This window comes from Canis lupus, chromosome 23, assembly GCF_048164855.1.
Source record: "Canis lupus baileyi chromosome 23, mCanLup2.hap1, whole genome shotgun sequence".
Taxonomy (NCBI): domain Eukaryota; kingdom Metazoa; phylum Chordata; class Mammalia; order Carnivora; family Canidae; genus Canis; species Canis lupus.
Window position 1 is genome coordinate 13,955,880 of NC_132860.1, and position 20,973 is coordinate 13,976,852.

Consider the following 20,973-nt stretch of genomic DNA (forward strand, 5'->3'; position numbering starts at 1 on the left):
TTGTGCCAAAAGGAAAGTCGTAATTGCTATGTGCTTCCCTTCCTGCCCTCCTGGGCAAAGGAACACGACTAACCAAGCAGGCTTCAGAGCTGTCATCTACAGACATTTAGCAGACTCTGCAGCTTAGTCTACTAGGAATATTAACCAAACACCACGACACAAATGCTCCTTTTTGCAAGCGAGTGTTCTGCAAAAAAGTCGGCATCTCCTCTTTCATCTGCCCTGAGCTTTGCTGCCAGATTTAAGTGTCCTTACTAACTTTTTAATGAACTTTCTTCCCAGCATGTCAGTCCACTGTTTAATAACCACTAATGGCTCCCTTGGTCCTCCTGAATCAAAATCAATCTCTTTATCTTGACACTGGAAGGCCTCCATGACTTAGCAATGGATTTTGGCCCTCAAAGGCCTTCTAATTCATGGAGTCTGTCTCCTGAGGCTGCCATGCTTTTTCTTAACCTCCAAACCTCACTTCAGTTGCACTAAGTCCTCCCCTTCACCCAGAATAACCTCATTCTTCTGTCCATTTATCCAAACCCTACTATAGCCTTCAAGATGTAAACCAACTTTCCGAGAAACTTTGGTGATTCCATTATTCCATTCCTCACTCTTCTCCTTTCTGACTAGCCACGTTTAATTTGTCCCCAGTTCATACTTGTCTTGGGCTTGCTAACCTTTGCATATATATTTTTATTTCTACCACAACCACACTGAAAATATCTTGGGAATCAGGATCGTTGTTTAATACCCTAAGTCTTTCCCATGCTGGTAAACTCTGGGTACATGTCAGGTACACATGGAATCCTGGTTGTCCAGTTTCCCAAATGCTGTCTTCTACACAAGAAAAAGGAAACTTTCTTAGCTAGATAAAGAGTCCTTCTCGGGGTGCGTGGGTGGCTCAAATTCTTGATTTTGGCTCAGGTCATGATCTCAGGGCTGTGGGATAGGGTCTTGTGTCTGGCCGCATACTGGTCATGGAGCCTGCTTAAGATTCTCTCCTTCTCCCCCACACCACTCTCTTACCCTCACTCTTTAGGAAAAAAAAAAAAGTCCTTCTCAACTTGATTAAAGCACCAATTTGAAACCTGTACTTCATATTACACTTAAAAAGTAAAATATCAAAAAAAATTTTTTAAAAAGTAAAATATCATAGAATCCCCATTAAAATCAGAAACAAGCATGAACCCCATTTAATAGTCATCTAGAGGTGACAATAAACTAAATATGAAAAGGAAACACAAGGTATACTTATTCATAATTTCCCAAAAGAATGAAAGGACAAGCCATTAGTACTATCAAGAGAGTTGAACAATGTCCAGATTCAAACTCAGAGTACGAGAATCAGTGGCTTTCCTAAGCAAAAGCAATCGATGATTAGAAAGTATAATAGGGAAAAAAAGGGAGCCCATTCACAAAAGCACTAAAACTATAAAATATCTATGAGGAAAAAGCCACATAAGAATGTGCAATCTCAATGAAGAAATATCACAGTACTTTACCGAAGGATATAAAGATCTGAATAAATAGGGCATATTCCATATTTCTTACTGGGGAAGCATATTGTAGGGATGCTGACATTTCCCACACTAAACTATTAATTCGATGCAAGTCTATTCAAAATTCCAATATAAGTTTTATTGAACTACAACAAACTTATTCTATGATTCGTGTGGAACTATGAATCTGCCTGAATGGCTGTGAACATTTTGAACTAGAAGATTAACGAGCGAGGACTTGCTATCAAAACATAAAATAAAATTATGCTATAAAATGGTGTGGGTTTTGTGCAGGAATAGATAAAAAGACAGCAGAGCAGAACGGACCTGTGTAAAGATTTTATATTTGATGAAGTAGCATTTCAAACAATTGGGGAAAAGACAAACTATTCAATAAATGGATGTGGGACAACTAACTAGCCATTTTGAGAAATAGACATAGATTTCGATTTCCTATGTGTGCTGGATATCTTTGGTTTGCTCCTCCAGATACCTTCTCAAAAAAAAAAAAAAGGCAAAAAAAAACAAAAAAAAACAAAACAAAAAAAAAAAAAAAGAAAGGAAGAACATGGGGCTTTGGAGTTAAATGGACATGTGACTCAAGAAACTTGCCTAATTTCCCTAGGACCTCCTCTGCAAAATGGGGGTAGTTTGTTATGAAGATTAAATCTGATAAAACCTGCTAGATGTGCTGCTGAGTTACTGGTTACTGAGATAGTATTGGTTGACTTTTCTCTCTCCACTTGGCCCATGAGAATCTTGAGGGCCAAGAACTTATGTCAGTTGTCTATATATCCTGGATGCCTGTGCAAATAGAAGCTCAGTTACATTTGTTGAAAGAACCAGTGAGTGAACAAGCCACACTTGTTCACTGTTAATGGATAAACATATGTTCACATATGTTCATTGTTAACGGGTACACAAGAGATGCCTTTCTGGCTTCTGCCAGGAAGATCAAACATTTCTGGTTTGTGAGAACAATAAGTCAAAGAAAACCAGAGATCCGAGCCAGAAGGATAAGGATTTTCAGAGCAGGGAGACTCATCACATAAATCTAAGGTTTTCCAACTTTCTTCTTTAGAGCTCCAGGCTCTGCGGAGTGACCGGACAGCCAGGGTCAAGAGTGTGGGTACCAGAAAGCTACCTGGGAACCTAGTCCCTAGGCCGAGACACAGAAAACACCAATGGACAACAGGCAGGCCACATATGGCCACAATGATAGAGCTCTGACCCCCAAACTCTGCAGCAACTGGCCTGGGAACCCAAACCACAACCCCTGTAATGTCAGTCTGGAGCATTTAAGACTTGTCAATAACCACTAGCTCCTCTAATTTTTGCTCCCACTGCCTCCTCTATTTCCAGCTCAGGACCAATAAGAGAAAGCCAAATCAATTATATAAGATGTTCCACTTTTAGTTAGCCTCTTTCCAGCTTCCCCACACTAATACCACCTTCTAATCAGAACATACCTATAGTCTGCCCTTTCTTCCCGAAAAAGCTTTCCCACTTCTCTGCTTGTCTTGGAGTCCCTGCCAAATGCTAGCGATGGCAGCTGACTCCCTTGCTATATAGCAAGCACTCGATTAATAGCCCTGGTTTGTTCTTGTTTCAGCGGCCTTTATTTCCACAGGCCTTCTCCCATATTTCAGCTAGATTCATGTTATATGCTGGAGTTTATATATAAGGTTTCAATTTTTTAAAGTTCTACTGCTAATCCTTTTTTTTAAAAATAAATTTATTTTTTATTGGTGTTCAATTTGCCAGCATATAGAATAACACCCAGTGCTCATCCCATCAAGTGCCCACCTCAGTGTCCGTCACCCAGTCACCCCCACCCCCCGCCCACCTCCCCTTCCACCACCTCTAGTTCGTTTCCCAGAGTTAGGAGTCTTTCATGTTCTGTCTCCCTTTCTGATATTTCCCACTTATTTTTTCTCCTTTCCCCTTTATTCCCTTTCACTATTTTTTATATTCCCCAAATGAATGAGACCATATAATGTTTGTCCTTCTCCGATTGACTCATTTCACTCAGCATAATACTCTCTAGTTCCATCCACGTTGAAGCAAATGGTGGGTATTTGTCATTTCTAATGGCTGAGTAATATTCCATTGTATACATAAACCACATCTTCTTTATCCATTTTTTAAACAAGATTCACTAGTACAGATTGATGCCAGGAGATAAACTACTCAAGGAATCAAGTAAGCAGGCTCAGCTTGCATCAAACTAAGAAACAAGTGATGTATAGACAGTGGCAGGAAAGGGAGGCCAGACAAAGACAGGGCTGGGCCTGAATAATGGACAGAGGCTTCCAGAGACTTCTGTGGGCTATTTTTCTATAAGCCAGACACAGCTGAGTCCAGGGACTGGACTACCTCTTTGGAATGCCGCCTTACTAGCCCCTCCTCAGAGGTGGGCTGGAGTTAACTACAGTTCTAAGATTGTTGAAATGTCCACCTGCTGGGGGTGCAAACAAATGAACCAAATATAGAAATCAGGCCCTAGGGGACTCACATAAGAGGAAGATGCTTGGAAAGGTCCCAATGCCTTACCTCCATGGGAAAATGGCTGCTTGGATGCTGGGATTGGAGCCTTGTCCATCTACCTATGACAGTTTGCCTGTCTTAAATCCTAAAATTCCCAGTATCGCTCTATACGGTCTTTAAATCTATTTAAAATAGGTTATGGCTTGTATTTCCCAAACTGGTGAATGTTAATAATATATGTCACAGGAAAAAAGAAGTCAAATAAGGTTGGGGAATGCTGGTGAAACCAAGTTAAACAGCTTTCATTTTAGTAGGACTTTGCAAAACTAAATCTGCTAATATATGTGGGGAATCTGCAAGAAGGGGATACAGTCTACAGCATTTTCCAAACTTAGAAATTGGTTTCCTGCCCACCTATTTACATCTCCCTGAACATCATCCTATGGCAAACCACTTGGAGACGTGGGATTGAGATAATGCTACCTTCCATAGAAAAAATATTACTTGGTTAACACCTCTTAAAAAAAAAAAAAGATTTTATCATTTATTTGAGAGGGAAAGAGTGTGCAAGTGAGCACAAGTAGGGGGAGGGGCAGATGGAAAGGGAGAGGCAGAGAATCTCAAGTAGACTCTGTGCTGAGAGCAGAGCCCAACACAAGGTTTGATCTCATGACCCCAAGATCATGACCTAAGCTGAAACCAAGAGTCAGACACTTAACCAACTGAGCCACCCAGGTGCCCCAAGTTAACACTTCTTATCATGCATTGTAACTTAACAAAGGAAGGATCAGGAGACCAGCTAGGAAGGTCATAAGAGGGCAGTTTTGATGACAGGAGGAAGAAAATAAGATCATAACGCAGGGCCAGAGCCTAAGAAGGTTACAGTTGGGTCTCAGGTCAGCCTAGCGCAATTTAAGGATAGTGATGTTAATTTCCAGATGGAGGAAGTCAAAGATGATCCATACCTGATTTGTAATCTTTCTTAACCAGCCCTAGAATCAATATCTCTAGAATATACAGCATGGCCAGGAGAATCACTGAATTCAATAAAAATGGAGATTTGGGTAAATGGTTCTTTTTATAGCATTTCATCAGTGATGACCGTTGACTCCATTTCAGAATTAAGATAACTAAGGGTGGAGAGATGATGTAACTCATCTGATGCCCCAATAAAGCCACTTTTCTTCTTGCAACCACACCATGCAGTCTTTGCTAGACCACCAGGAAGGAGAGTGAAGTGTTACAAGGATCCCTTGTTTACTTACTTGAGAATCACACAGCCTGTTCCTGCGGGTGGCGCTATCCAGAACACCTGGATCCGTGTCCTCCTCCGTGGGGTGCTTTCAGTGACCGCGACGGGACAGTTACTCATAAACTGTGTTTCTTCTTCATCTATGATCTGTGGAAAATAAATAAATTAAAATGCAATGTCACTTTGGGAAAGGCTCTTAAGTTTCCGAGTTGACACTTCCTTAATTTTATTTTTAAACCTGTCATTTTGTGTTAGCAGCTCTATATCCCCAGACACCAGAATAGTGCCTGGCATAGAGTCCCAGTCAATGCTTGTTGAATTAACATGAGGGCAAGGATTTGGCACGTGTTCTCTGCTCTTTGGGACCAGGATCTTGTGTCAGCACTTTGAGAATAGGCCACTAGGTGATGATCTTGCTTATTTCCCTACCATAACTGTGTCCCACTTCAGGGAAAGAAGAGAAAGAGGAGAGGGAGGAAGAGGAGGGGGAGGGGAATAATCCAAAGCCAGCACTTTCTAAATAGCTAAAATTTGTAATTCAACTATGGTTTTATAACTTCAAATCAAAATGCTAAAAGAAAAAAAAAACCCTTTGGAGGAAGTACACCGAAGTACATAAATTCTATCCCAGCGTCATGGCACTATTTACTTGGCAGCCTCTACTTCGCTAGTTTGTGCATTGTGTCAGTGTTCTCCCAAGTTGGCCATCAAGGTTTCCTTGGACACTGCAAAAAAAAAAAAAAAAAAAAACCACTGGTGGCCATTCCTATTCCCCAAGACTGTTTCAGCACTTCTCCGCTTACTTCCGGGTATGCTGTCAGAACTTGCCTATCCCTCTTGTACTATTACAGACTGTTAGATCTGGAAGGATCTCTTGGGGGGAAATCATCTAAATCCAGTCTGTCTTAAGTGCCAACTCCAACTGATCGGCCGTAGCTATGTCATGAGTAGTGCTAATAACAACAATAAATAATACTTACTGAGTGCGTAGCATGTACTAGGCACTAAGCTAAGTGCTTTATCTGTGTTACTCATTTAATCCTCAAATACAATTTAATAAGATGATAATATCCATATTGTATTTATTTTACTTTTAAAAATTCATATTCCTTTTAGGACAGCAGGTAGAAAAATGAAGTCACTCAAAAATGCGTTGGGCTCATCATACGTTTTTATCGCTGGACAAAGCAAAAGCAATCTCGTATTATATTTTATTTATCTCTACATTCTTTACCCTTCTCCCACATATATATGCCCTTCTGAGTGTGTGTATAAACATAAGTTTATAAAGTTTATAATGTATATATGTATATATAAAATATGTGTATATATTATATACATTATGTGTGTGTATATACACACACGCACATATATATGTAACTTATAGTTACATAGAATTGTTTTTTCTTTTAATGTTTCTTTCACTTAATCTTATGCTTTTAAGACACAGGTTTTCCCCACTATCTGAATGTAGAGCATACCTATGAAATCTTTTATAAGCTAAAATGGTAAAAGCTGAAGAAGCAATTACTGTTAATTTATATGGAAAATTTTTGAGTGTTCCCAGACCCCAAAAATAACCTCCTCAGGCTTTTCTGATACCTTAAGACACATCCTGCTAACAGATGCACAAAGTAAATGAAGATAAAACACAGATGCTCACAGACACAGTTCAAAGCGATATGGGGCTTGATGCTGAGATGCTGAGTGTAGTTTCTGGGGAAGGAGCTTGGTCACGCCACTCTGGCTGCTCAGGTGTGCACTGCCTCTAGACAGCTCACTGCGACACAAACGCTGAGTGCTATTTTCACTTACTGCCTTTTTCATAAAAGTGAAAATCCTCTTTGGATTTCTTTTCGTTGGTGAAAACAGGTACTAGTGTAGGTCTTCCATAAACGCAGAGTGGCATAACATGAGCTTTCAAAAAATGAGGATATGGGATCCCTGGGTGGCGCAGCGGTTTGGCGCCTGCCTTTGGCCCAGGGCGTGATCCTGGAGACCCGGGATCGAATCCCACATCGGGCTCCCGGTGCATGGAGCCTGCTTCTCCCTCTGCCTGTGTCTCTGCCTCTCTCTCTCTCTCTCTCTCTGTGTGACTATCATAAATAAACAAAAATTAAAAAAAAAAAAAGTGAGGATACCTGTATCCAAGCTATTACATGTGAATGTAATTCATGGCTTCTGACTGCTGCCTAGTATTCCACAGCAAGCATAGACCACATTTTACTTATCCATTCTCCCAGTGAGGCACAGTCAGCTGACTTCCAGATCTTTACCTCCACAAACATTGCTGCAATGAAGCTCTTCATGCTGTGCTACTTGCAAACCCACATGAGAGTTTCTCAGCAATATAAACCATTTAGTGGAACTGTTGAGTTGTTTGGTTGTGAATATAATCATATTAATTTCACTAAGTACTGGGACACCTGGGTGGCTCCGCACGTGATCCCAGAGTCCCGGGATCAAGTCCCACGTTGGGCTTCCTGCGTGGAGCCTGCTTTTCCCTCTGCCTATGTCTCTGCCTCTCTTTCTTGGTGTCTCTCATGAATAAATAGATAAAATCTTTTAAAAAATTTCACTAAGTACTGCCAGATTGTTGAGCAGAATGGCTATACCATTCACTCTATTACCCATGCGGAAGTGTTCTCATTTCCCCATAACCTCGCCAGCACTTATGAGAATTGGACTTTCTAATTGTTTCCAATCTGATGGATGTAAAGTGGTATCTTAATTTAATACAAATTTGGGCAACTCTTCATAAATTTATCAGGTTTTTCCTTCTGTGAATTGCCTACTCAGAATCTTTGCCAATGGATCTTTTGTTATAATTGCTTATTAGTTTCAGGAAGTTTTCTGTTGATTCAGATTCTCTTATGTAGAAAATCATGTCATCTGAGAAAAGAGTTTTATTTTTTTCCTTCCCAATCAATATTTCCTTTTCCTACCTTTTATTTCCTTTCCTATCTTTTTCTTGCTGATTTATAGTTTTTTAGATATGAATCCCTAATCACTTACAAATATCTTTCTATCACCTAGAGGTTCATCTTATTTTTAGCACTCTTTGTTTAACAGAAATAATTTTCATCTAGTCAAATTCACCAATTTCTCTCCTATGGCTTGCACTTTTGTGGTCTTGCCTAAAAAACAGATGACAAAAGATATTTTCTAGTGTTTTTTTTTTCCATTAGCTTTATAACTTTACCTTTCACATTTAGGTCTTCAATCCATTTAGTTTATTTTTTAATATAAGAGAGCAGGACTCCAACTCCATTTTTTCCACACTGTGAGCTACTTTAAAATAATTAATGAACTTACTTTTTTAAGAGTAGTTCAGGTTTACGGCAAAATTGAGCAGAAAGTACAGAGTTCCCACTGACTCCCTGTCTCTACACATGAACAACCTTCCCTATTATCAACATCCAGCACCAGAGTGGTACATTTGTTACAACTGATGAACCTACACTGACACATCATCATCACACAAAGTCCAGAGTTTACATGAGGGTTCACTCCTGGTGCTGTTAATTCTATCAGTTTTGACAAATGTATAATGGCATGCATTCATCACAGAAGTTTTATAGTATTGTACTGAATAGTTTCACTGCCTTAAAAATCCTTGGTGCTCTGCCTATTCATCCTTCCCTCCCTCCAACCCCTAGTAACCAGTAATCTTTTGTTATAATTGCTTATTAGTTTCAGGAAGTTTTCTGTTGATTCTTTCAGATTCTCTTGTAGAGAAAACCATGTCATCTGAGAAGAGAGTTTTATTTTTTCCTTCCCAATCTATATACCTTTTATTTCCTTTTCTTGTCTTATTGCATTATTAGGTATAGGTTTTATTTGCAGATGTTCTTTATCAAGTTGAGACATTCCTCTCTACTCCTAGTTTGCTGAGGGTTTTTATCATGTGGGTGCTGGGTTTTATCAAATGCTCTTTCCACATCTATAGATAATGATCACATTTTTCTTATTTAATCTGTTGATGGATTATGTTAACTGATTTTCAAATGTTGAACCAGCCCTGCATTAGCTGCGATAAATTCCACCACTTGGGTTATGGTTTTTATTTTTTTTCATACGTTGTTGGATTTGACTTACTAACATTTTGTTGAAGAATTTTAAGTCTATATTCATGAGAAATAGGAGTCTGCAGTTTTCTTTCTTTCTTTCTTTTTTCTTTTTTTTTTTTTTCTTTTTTTTTTTTTTTTTTTTGCAAAGTCTTGGCCAGGTTTTGGTGTTAGGGTAACACAAGCATCATAAAATGAGTTAGAAAGTAGAGTGTTGGTATAATTTCTTCATTAAATGTTTGGTATAATTCAGCAGTGAACCCATCTGGGTCTGATGCTGTTTTGGGAAATTATTAATTATTGATTCAATTCTTTATAACAGATATAGGCCTATTCAGGTTGTCTATTTCTTCTTGTGTAAGTTTTGACAGATTTTATCTTTCAAGGAATTGGTTTGTTTCATGTAGGTTATCAAGTCTATGGGCATACAGTTGTTCATAATAGCCCTTTATTATTCCTTTTTTTTTTAAGAGTTTATTTATTTACTCATGAGACACACACACACACACACACACACACAGAGAGAGAGAGGCAGAGACACAGGCAGAGGGAGAAGCAAGCTCCATGCAGGGAGCCCGACGGGGGACTCGATCCCGAGTCTCCAGGATCACACGCTGGGCCAAAGGCAGGTGCTAAATCGCTAAGCCACCAGGGTTGCTCCCCTTTATTATTCCTCTAGAGTCCATGGATCTGCAGTAATGTTCCTTCTTTCATTTCTGATATCAGTGATTTTTGTCTTTTCTCTCTCTTTCTTTTTTTTAGTGTGTCTAGGCCTTACTAATTTTTTTGATCTTTTCGAAGAGCCAATCATTTGAGTCTGTTGGCTTTCTCTATTGATTTTTAATTTCACTTATTTCTGATCCCATTTTCATTACTTCTTTTCCTCTACTTACTTTGGATATAATTTTTTCTTTTTCTAAGGAGTAATCTAGATCTTTTTCTTTTCTAAGATACATATTTGATGCTATATTTTCCCTTAAGCATTGCTTTTGTGCATTGCGCAAACTTTGATAAGTTATATTTTAATTTTCATTTAGTTTAAAATATTTTTTAAATTCTTTTGAAATTTCTTCCTTGACCCATGTGTTAGTTAAAAATGTGTGGTTTATGGGGATTTTCCACCTATCTTCTGTTACTGATTTCTAGTTTAATTTCATTGTAGTCTGAGAGCAGACACTGTATGATTTCTGTTCTTTTAAATTGGCTAAGGCATGTTTTATAGCCCAGAATGTGGTATATCTTGGTAAATGTTTCATGTGAGCATGAGAAGAATGTATAACCTGCTATTGTTAGATGAAGTAATGTATAGATGTCAGTTATATTCATTTTATAGATAGTGCTATTGAGTTATGTCCTTATTGATTCTGACTGGTGGATCTGTCCATTTCTAAGAGAGGGGTGTTGAATTTTCCAACTATGATAGTGGATTCATCTATTTCTCCTTATAGTTCTATCAGTTTTCACTTCACATACTTTGATGCTCTGTTGTTAGGTGCAAATACATTGAGGATTACTACATCTTCTTAGAGTATTGACCCCCTTATCACTATGTAATACTCCTCTTATTTTTGGTAACATTCCTTCCTCTGAAGTCTGCTTTGATATTAATATAGCTGCTCTTGCTTTCTTATGATCAGTGTTAGCGCTGTGTATCTTGCTCTATCATTCTGCTTTTAATTATATGTGTCTTTATATTTAAAGCGGGTTTCTTGTAGACAACACACCAGGGTCTTGTTTTTGATTCACTCTGACAATCTTTTAGTTGGTATATTTAGACTATTGATATTTAAGGTGATTATTAATGTAGTTGGATTAATACTTGTTTTCTATTTGTTTACCTTTTTGTTTTTATTTTTGTCTTTCTCATTTCTATCATTTTTGTCTTTGAACATTTTTATGATTCTATTTTCTGTCTTTTCTTAGCAAATAAATTATACTTCTTTTCTTATTTGCTTTTTTTTTAGTGGTTGTCCTAGAATTCATAGTATACATTTACAACCAGCTCAAGCCTATTTTCAAATAACACTATACTGATTTGCAGACATGCAGTTACCTTATAATAACCAAATATTCCTAGTTCCTTCCTCCTCTCCTTTGCATGGTTGTTGTCACTTATTTTACTTATACATAAGCATGTATATATAGATGTAAACATACATAATTGAATGAATTGTTACTGTTATTATTTTGAACATACTATTACCTGTTAGATCAATTAAGTATAAGAAAAATAAATATTTTATTATTCTTTCACTTATTTTTTCTTTGATGCTCTTCTTTCCTTTATGAAGATCCAAGTTTCTGACTTATATTATTTTTCTTCTCTATAAAGAACTTTAAAAACATTTCTTGCAAGACAGATCTACTGGCAACAAATTCCTTCAGTTTTGACTTGTCTGATAAATTCTTTATTTTTCCTTCACACTTGAAGAAAATTTTATAGGATACATAATTCTCAGTTAGTGTTTTGTTTCTCTCAATACATTAAATATTTCAGTTTACTCTCTTCTTGTTTGCATGGTTTCTGAGGATAAATTGAATATAATTCTTATCTTTGTTCCTATATAGGTAAGGTCTTTTTCCCTACCTCTAGCTTCTTTCAAGATTTTTTTCTTTACCTTTGATTTTCTTTCTTTTTACCCCCAAGATATTTATTTATTTTGTATATATTTTTAATTGGAGTTTGATTTGCCAACATATAGTATAACCCCCAGTACTCATCCCATCAAGTGCCCCCCTCAGTGCCTGTCACCCAGTCATCCCAACCCCCTGCCCACCTCCCCTTCCACCACCCCTTGTTCGTTTCCCAGCATTAGGAGTCTCTCATGGTCTGTCACCCTTTCTGATATTTCCCACTCATTTTCTCTCCTTTCCCCTTTAATCCCTTTTACTATTTTTTATATTCCCCGAATGAATGAAACCATGTTTGTCCTCCTCCAATTGACTTACTTCACTCAGCATAATACCCTCCAGTTCTATCCACGTTGAAGCAAATGGTGGGTATTTGTCGTTTCTAATGGCTGAGGAATATTCCAGTGTATACATAGACCACATCTTCTTTATCCATTCATCTTTCCATAGACACCGAGGCTCCTTCCACAGTTGGCTATTGTGGACATTGCTGCTAGAAACATCGGGGTGCAGGTGTCCTGCCGTTTGACTGCATCTGTATCTTTGGGGTAAATCCCCAGTAGTGCAATTGCTGGGTTGTAGGGCAGATCTATTTTTAACTCTTTGAGGAACCTCTACAGTTTTCCAGAGTGGCTGTTCTGGTTTGCATTCTCACCAACAGTGCAAGGGGGTTCCCCTTTCTCCACATCCTCTCCAACATTTGTTGTTTCCTGCCTTGTTAATTTTCACCATTCTCACTGGTGTGAGGTGGGATCTCATTGTAGTTTTGATTTGTATTTCCCTGACAACAAGTGATGCGGAGCATTTTCTCATGTGCTTCTTGGCCATGTGTATGTCTTCTTTGGTGAAATTTCTGTTCATGTCTTTTGCCCATTTCATGATTGGATTGTTTCTTTGCTGTTGAGTTGAATAAGTTCTTTATAGATCTTGGAAACTAGCCCTTTATCTGATACGTCATTTGTAAAGATCTTCTCCCATTCTGTAGGTTGTCTTTTAGTTTTGTTGACGGTTTCTTTTGCTGTGCAGGAGCTTTTTATCTTGATTAAGTCCCAATAATTCATTTTTGCTTTTGTTTCCCTTGCCTTCATAGATGTATCTTGCAAGAAGTTGCTGTGGCCAAGTTCAAAAAGGGTGTTGCCTGTGTTCTCCTGTAGGATATTTATTTATTTATTCATTTATTCATTCATTCATTCATTCATTCATTCATTCATGAGAGACACACAGAGAGAGACTGGCAGAGATACAGGCAGAGGGAGAAGCAGGCTCCGTGCAGGGAGCCCGATGCGGGACTCGATCGGGTCTCCAGGATCACACCCTGGGCCAAAGGCGGCACTAAACCACTGAGCCACCCAGGCTGCCCTCTCCGATAGGATTTTTATATTTTCTTGTCTCACATTTACCTTTGATTTTCTTTGGCTTAAAGATGATATAGTTAGGTACAGTCTTTTGGATATTTATCCTTGGCATTCCTGAGCTTCCTTTATCTATGGTTTGGTGTTTGATATCAATTTGGGGGAAATTCTCAGTCACTATTGTTTCAAATATTTCTTCTGTTCCTTTCTCTTTTTCTTCTCCTGGTATTCACACTATGCATATATTACATCTTTTATAGTCCCACAGTCCTTGGATTCTCTCTTCTGTATTTTTTTCTAGTCTTTTCCCTCTTTGCTTTCAGTTTTAAAGGTTTCTGTTGATATTTCCTCAAGCTTACAGATTCCTTAGCTGTGTCCAGTCTACTAATAAGTTCATCAAAGACATTCTTCATTTCTGTTACAAGGCTTTTGTTCTCTAGCATTTCTTTTTGTTTTCTTCTTCCTTAGGATTTCCATCTCTCTTCTTACATTGCCCAACTATTCTTGCATGCTGTCTACTTTATCCATTAGATCCTTTAGCATATTGATCATTGTTGATTTAAATTCCCAGTCTGATAATTTCGACATCTCTGCCATATCTTCTTCTTATGCTTTCACTGTTTTTCCAAATTGTGTTTTTTGCCTTTTTGCATGCCTTTTAACTTTTTGTTGAAAGGTATCCCTGATGTTCTGGGTAGAAGGAATTAAAATAAATAGGCCTTTAGCAATGTGGTGGTAATGTGTTGGGGAGAGGAAATATTCTTTAGTCCTATGATTAGGTCTCAGTCTTTTGGTTGGTGACTTGTACCCCTGGACTGTGAAGCTCACTTAGGCTTCTCAGCCACCCTTCCAACCACTCCCCTTTTGCCTTAGATGGGACTGGATGGCTGAAGTGTCTGGAGTTGTGCATTTTCCTTCTACCACCTGGAAGGCTAGAGGCACCTGGCATTGAGTTTCTCTTCCCCCAAATAGGTTAGGCTCTAATAAAATCTTAGCAGGTTAGGCTCTGGTAAAATAGTTTCTCCTGAGGGCAGGCCCTGTTAAGAACAGAACACTTTGGTGTATTCAAAGATGGTTTCTCCTTTCCTCCCCTTGCCAGAAGCACAAAGAAGGTTTTCTCTGATATTCACTTTCAGAATCTGATAGAGTCCCTGGAAGTAAAATTCACAGAAGTTTTGTGCCCCATCCTTACCCCAGTGATTGGGTGCCTCTGGAGTTTTTAATTCTCGAAATTGTCCACACTGAACCTCTAGCAATCTAACAATTATAGTTTAGTTTTTCCCATGCAGCATGTGGAGATTTCTGCTCTGGTAGATTGTGATCCTCTGTATCCTCCTGTCACCCCGATATTGGGGACAATGGTTTGCCCTGTGAACTCAGTCCTCTGATGAACCTAAGAGCTGTTGATGTTTCAGTTTGCTTAGCTTTTGACTTGCTATCAGAATGCAGTGTTGACTTCCAAGCTTCTTACATGTGGGATGGGACACCAGAAGTCCACACTGTGAGTTATTTTTATACTACTTAATCCATCTTTCCCTCACTTTTTTGGTGATGCTACCTCTGTCATACATAGAACAACAACACAATTTATTGTCCAAACAAGGATGAAAAAGCTGTTATTAATCATTGTTCTGGGATAACAGGTAAACCTGAGGCTTTTCCAGGCAAATGAGGCATACATTCAATCTAATCATATATCAGGTTCCCAAACGCTCATGTTGTTTCTGGGCTTTCTATTCTAGTCTCCTGCCCACCCCTTGCCTATGGCACTATAATATAGTTTAACATCTAGAAGGGCAAGTCCCCTTTCTGTGCTCTTCTTTACCAACATTATGTTATCTATTTGTAGGTCTTTATTTTTAAATATATAGTATATAAACTCTAAAAACTCCCTTACCTCTCTGTCATTTCACCTTCCTGATGTGATGAAATCCCAACCTTACATAAACTGCTCACCCCAGGATAAAGTCAGTTGTCTTCTATATTAACTGACTCCTAGCCTTGCGCCTGCCCTGCTACACTGCTGTGTAGATCTGATAAAACCTCAGCAGGTTAGACTCTGGTAAAATACTTCCTATTTATTTTACTTTCCCATTCTTGACAATGATGATTTCAAATCTTCTCCACTCTTCTCAAACCTCCAACTTTTATGTTTCCTCTTATTGTTCTACCTTGTGTCTTACTTTACTGAAAAAACCCAGAAGTCATGAGATGTAGAGTCCCTCATTTTCTCATTTGCATCCGCCCTGTCCTCCTTCTTGCTATTAAATAGAGGAGCCTTACTATTCTTACATTTCTGCTTGGTTCCCATCACTTCTTTCTGACTCTAAGAATTACTTTTCTCCCTTCCACATTCAGTTTTGGCTCTAGTGGAATCATTCCCATTAGCCTGTTAACCATATTTGAGTCCCTCCCATTTAAAAATTAAGCAATCCTCAGTTATGCCTTCATCCTTCCCCAGTTACAGTGTTCTCTCTCTCTTCTCCATCACGATCAAATTACTTGAAGGAGTTGGCTATGCTTATTGTCTTCACTCTACCTCCTACTCATTCTCAGCTCAATCCCAGGAGTTTGGGGAACACTGTGGTACTCCGACAGCTCTAGCTGAGCCCACCAGTGCCTTCTGCAATGCTTAATCCAGTAAATCCTCTGTAGTCTTTCTTCTTAAAGCACTGTCTCCCTGCGTGGCTTTTGTGCCATAGCTCTTTGTCCTCCTCCCCGGCTCTACTTACTTATCTACTTTTTCCACTTTCATTGGCTGCTCATCCTCCTCTACTGGCCTTTGAATCTGAGATTGCTAGAGGCTAGTCCTAAACCCTCTCCAGTTCTGACTTTATTCTGTCTCTGCAGGTGATCTCATTCAACTCACCAGTTGAATTACTACCTATGTGTGGATGATTCACAAGTTTATATTTCCAGGGTTGGTCACTCCTCTGATCTCCAGACATGTATCTCTGACCTTCTACCTTCTATCTGCATTTCTTCTTGGATCAAAACCACCTCAAATCTACCTCGTCAGCAACTGACTTAACTATTTTGCCTCTAGCCTGGCCCTACTTCCATTGTTCAAGTAAGAAACACTGGATGTCCTCCATGGCTCCTCCTTCCCTCTCCCTTTCATATCCAAGTGTGGTCCATTTCACCTTCCAAATATCTCTTGAATTCCTACTACCATCCCTGCTACTACCCAGACTAAGCTACATCAGCTACATCTGAACTAATATAAAGTTATTCTAACCAGCCTTTGTACATTCTTTTTTGAATGATGGATTTCCAAATAATGTTCTCTATATGGCAAACCAAGGTGACCTTTTAAAAATAACAAATTTAATTCTAATATCTCCCTCTTTAGAACAATTTATAGCTTCTCACTGCATCTAGAATCAAGACTAATCCTTAACAGAGTTGAATCTCTTACTTCCTACCTTTTTAGTCTCATACTGTGCCATCTCCCTCCTAGTTTTCTACACTTGACTTCAAGGGACTTGTGTTTTCTGCCAAAGACTGACCAATTCCTATTTCCTTTATACGCCCCCCTCTTTTCCCTTCCTCCAGTTTTCACCCCTACTTCCTTCTTCCCTCTCCCCTCTCCTTCTTCCCCTCTTTCCTTAACTTCATCTCAGCTCACTCATCTTTTTCATTGAAAAGCCTTCCCTGTTAGGACGCCTGGGTGGTTCAGTGGTTGAGCATCTGCCTTTGGCTCAGGTCTCGATCCCAAGATCCTGAGTTCAAGTCCCATATCAGGTTCCCCACAGGAAGCCTGCTTCTCCCTCTGCCTATGTCTTTGCCTCTCTCTGTGTGTCTCTCATGAACAAATAAATAAAAATCTTAAAAGAAAAGAAAAGTCTTCCCTGTTTTCTTTCACTATAGTAATTCCCTCCCTTTCTCATAGGAACCATCTCTCTCAGACACTTTGTTTTTAAATTTTACATGCATTTATTTGATTCCTTGATTAATGTCTACTTCTCTAATAATCTATAAACTACATGAGGGCAGGCACCATGTCTCTTAGGTTTGTTTTTTTTTTTTTTTCTCATTGTTTCCCCAGGGCTTAGCATAGAGCCTGATACATAATAGTTTCATGCTGGAGACCTCTGTGTACTTGCCTCCCCCCTTTGGTTGTGAGATTCCCAGCTCTATGTCTGGGCTGTAATATCTCCCTTCACTCTCTTAAACAACTCCCTGGACTTCCTTCTGATTTTGGACTTTGTTTTTCTAGATGGTAATTAACAGCCTTAATTATAATCACAATAGCTACCATTTTGGAGTACTATATTGGCCAAGGACTTTACATATACTGTTTCCATTTCCCATCAAAATGGATAAGTATTATTAAACCTAATCCTTGAAGAAACGACTGTGACATAGATGGGTTATATAACCTGTCCAAGTCCCAGAGTGGCAGAGCCAGGGTTGGAGCTCTACCTGACTCTAATGTCTGTGCTCTTTCCCTATGCCACAGTCCCTCCAAATAGTGTCATTCCCTTATGTTAGGTAAGAGGCTTAGTCCCATGGAACCACATACACTGGGCCAGCCCACAACTAAATACACCATTCCAACACACACATAAGTACTAGTACTTTCCTTCAGATTTTCCTTAGATTTTCCTTCAGATTTTTCTTAGCTTCCCTTATGCAGCTTTGTTGGCGTGGGGGTGGATTTCCAAACAATGTGATTCTCTTAGACCTGTGCACTTGATTTCCAGTGAGAACCCCCTTTTGTGACAGTCATAGAGAACTTTTGGAACTTTTAGCCCTAAATATTTACAATCATTGGGAGGGTTCTAGGTGACTATTTCAAAAAAGCCAAAAGTCATTAATACTTAATTAACATTTTCCATGTGTCAGCTACTTAGCATGCCACATCATTGAATCCTTCATGGGAATAATTATTTCCATCTTACAGAAGAGGAAATGAAGCTCAGAGTGATCCATTCTGACCTAGCACTGTCTGAAGCCAAAGTGTGAGCTCTTTCCAGTTACCTCTGGCAAAAGTCTCAGTCTGGGATAAGAATAAGACCCTTGACCCAGTACTGAAACAAAGAAGTTGTTTTCCAAGATATAGAAGCCACCTCAGGTAAACACCATTGTTTACTCACAACCTCACTTGCCAGATGGTAAGTAGGCATTGAACAGAAGGAGTTGTTTCCTCTGATTCAGAGAATGCTCCCAAAGTTGTTTGCTTTTCAGAAAATATTAGCTTCTTCCAATAAGCCTTGGGTCTATCAAAATGTGCTCTTGAACCCTTCTGCATCTTCCCAAACCTCCACACTTCTTGTGGTCTGAGTAGAGCCACCATATAAGCCATCCACTAATATGACTAAATAAAGCTTCACCACTCCTTTCAATCTATGATTTCTTTTCTGAGTACCTCAGACCAGAAAATCAAGACATATTTCAAACAGTGGTTGTGTCTGGTCATAGTATTATGGGTGATTTTTATTTCCTTTCTATGTTTTTTGTATTTCCTAAGTTTTCTACAATGATGATGTATTAGTTTAAATGAAGAAGTTTCTAATATTTTTAAGGACCTTGTTACAACATTCTATGGCTAACATTTCTGTTCCTTGTTGTTGTTCTTTTTTTTAATTTTTAAATTATTTTAAACATTTATTTGAGAGAGGGGGAGAGAGAACGTGTATGCACACACACAAACTGGGGGAAGGGCAGAGGGAGAGGAGACAGAGAATCCCAAGAAGACTCCATGCTGAGCACAGAGCTGGATGTGGGGCTCCATCTCACAACCCTGAGATCATGACCTGGAGCAAGTCAAGAGTCAGATGCTTAACCAACTGAGCCACCCAGGCACCCCTGTTGTTGTTCTTTTAAAAAAATACATAGACTAATATAAACTTTTTGAGGCTGTTTAAGTTTAAAGTCACTTGGGAGAGATTTGTTGGTAAAGTGGGCTGCTTAACTCCCTTCAAAAGAGAGCTTAAAGGACCTGTGGCTGGTCCCCACCCAGCCAAGTGAGATAGCCAGGTAAGGCAAATCCAGGTTCAAACAGGGGAACAAGGTTTAATTTCCAGAATGCTTGACAACCTATAGTTAAGCCAACTGGCTGGGCATCTGGTCACGAATAGACCTTTTCAATACTAGGGGCTTTCTAAGCTACCTCTTCAGCATGACTGCAAAAGTTCCCAAAACTTTACATTGATCACACTCTTAGTCCTGAATCACATGCCATACCCATTTTGAAAGCTGCATCAGGACCTGCCTTTTCCCTTAAGGTATCTACTCTTGCCTCATCCTATTTGTGGCCTCACTTTCTTTTCAGACTCAAATACACAATACTTCTTTGTTAAATCTAATCTTGATCCTCCTTCTCAACTCTGATCTGGATCCTCTCCTGATATTTTGTCTTACCCTTTCTAATCTGACAGACATAAGCCTCAAGAGATTAACCTAAATAGTATCAAGGTCCCAGATGGAGTCTCAAGCATTCTAACAAGTGGGTGGCTCATGGCAGTGGACACCTGGAAATACTGTTCAGAAGCCCATGTAGGTGGCATGTTGGACATATGACTTCAGGAAGCAGAGCCTCAGATATAGAGTTGAGGGGTGGTGGTCAGGGTCAGGACTCCAGTTTCCACAGGAGAAGCAAGGATAAGTCAGATAATTGGAATGAGAACTTGGAATGTCATCCCCAATGAGAAACTGGTCTCATGAGCATGGTCTTGGAGCAGAGCTGGCAGGAGAGGGTAGGTTTGGAAACATGGCCCTTAGTGTAAGAAGGGACTTCTGCTGGGGAGATGTGAGATGGGAGTAGGATAACAACTTAGGAGCCCAGTTGTGGTGCAACCAAAGATGCCTCTCAGGGACAGTGATGTGATGACCCTCAACTGGGAAGAGTGATTGCTTAAGCATGCTGTCCTCAAGTCCTTACTGATCTTGGTAGTGGGTGAGCTGAGTCTGAGGGAGAGGGCAGTAATATATCTAAATACAGATTATTGCATCAGAGTACAGGCAACAGTAACACATAGGGTAGTTTAGGGTGAATGAGGGAAAGCATGTCCTTTGGCATCATCTCATAAATATTTTTTCTCTGGACATTTGTGTGAAGTAGTATGGTAGATGGAAAGTGCATGAATGTTTGAGCCAGGGAGATTTGGATTAAATCTTGGCTCTGCCACTTTCCAGTTGGATGACTTTGGCCAAGTCACTTGACCTCTATGAGTCTGTTTTCCCATCTGAAAAATGAGGATAATAAAGCCCATCTTGCTTGGTTAATATAAAGAATAAATGAGGTGGTATTTACAAAGCATTCAATACCCATAACAACCCTCAGTATATTGTAGCTGGAGGGAACTGATTGCCCAACACCTTATGCTAGCTAATCATATTAACAGAGGAGGAGGACATCCTGAAAAGGAGAAGCAAGTAAAAATTTTACTATTACTACATAAGCGATATTTATATTTGTTCAATGTAGGAAAATCAAATGTTATGAATCAAGTATTGCTTATAATTCTACAACCCCCAGGAGAGTTATTATTAATGTTTTGATGTGTATCTTTTCAGATTATACTTAAATATGCACACATATATGTGATTCTGGAAAATACATTAGTTACTGTCTTGCAACCTACTTTTTTTACTCTACAGCATATCATGAATAGCTTTCTTTTCTACTCGGCATATCTCTCAATAAAATTTTCTATGACTGCATAGTAGGCCATAGTATGGATACT

The 20,973-nt window shown here is 39.1% G+C and overlaps 1 protein-coding gene across 4 annotated transcripts in view; it reads right to left on the reverse strand.

The window, feature by feature from the left end:
• Positions 1-20,973, reverse strand: part of SPON1 (spondin 1) — a 251,096-nt gene that overhangs the window by 173,152 nt on the left and 56,971 nt on the right. For all 4 annotated transcript variants that reach the window (XR_012015539.1, XR_012015538.1, XM_072793985.1 and 1 more), the window contains exon 3: positions 5,246-5,379. Coding sequence is in view for 2 of the 4 variants with exons in the window: in XM_072793985.1 (XP_072650086.1) it covers positions 5,246-5,379 (134 nt within the window). In the remaining 2 variants the exon portion in view is untranslated. The remainder of the gene's footprint in view (positions 1-5,245; positions 5,380-20,973) is intronic.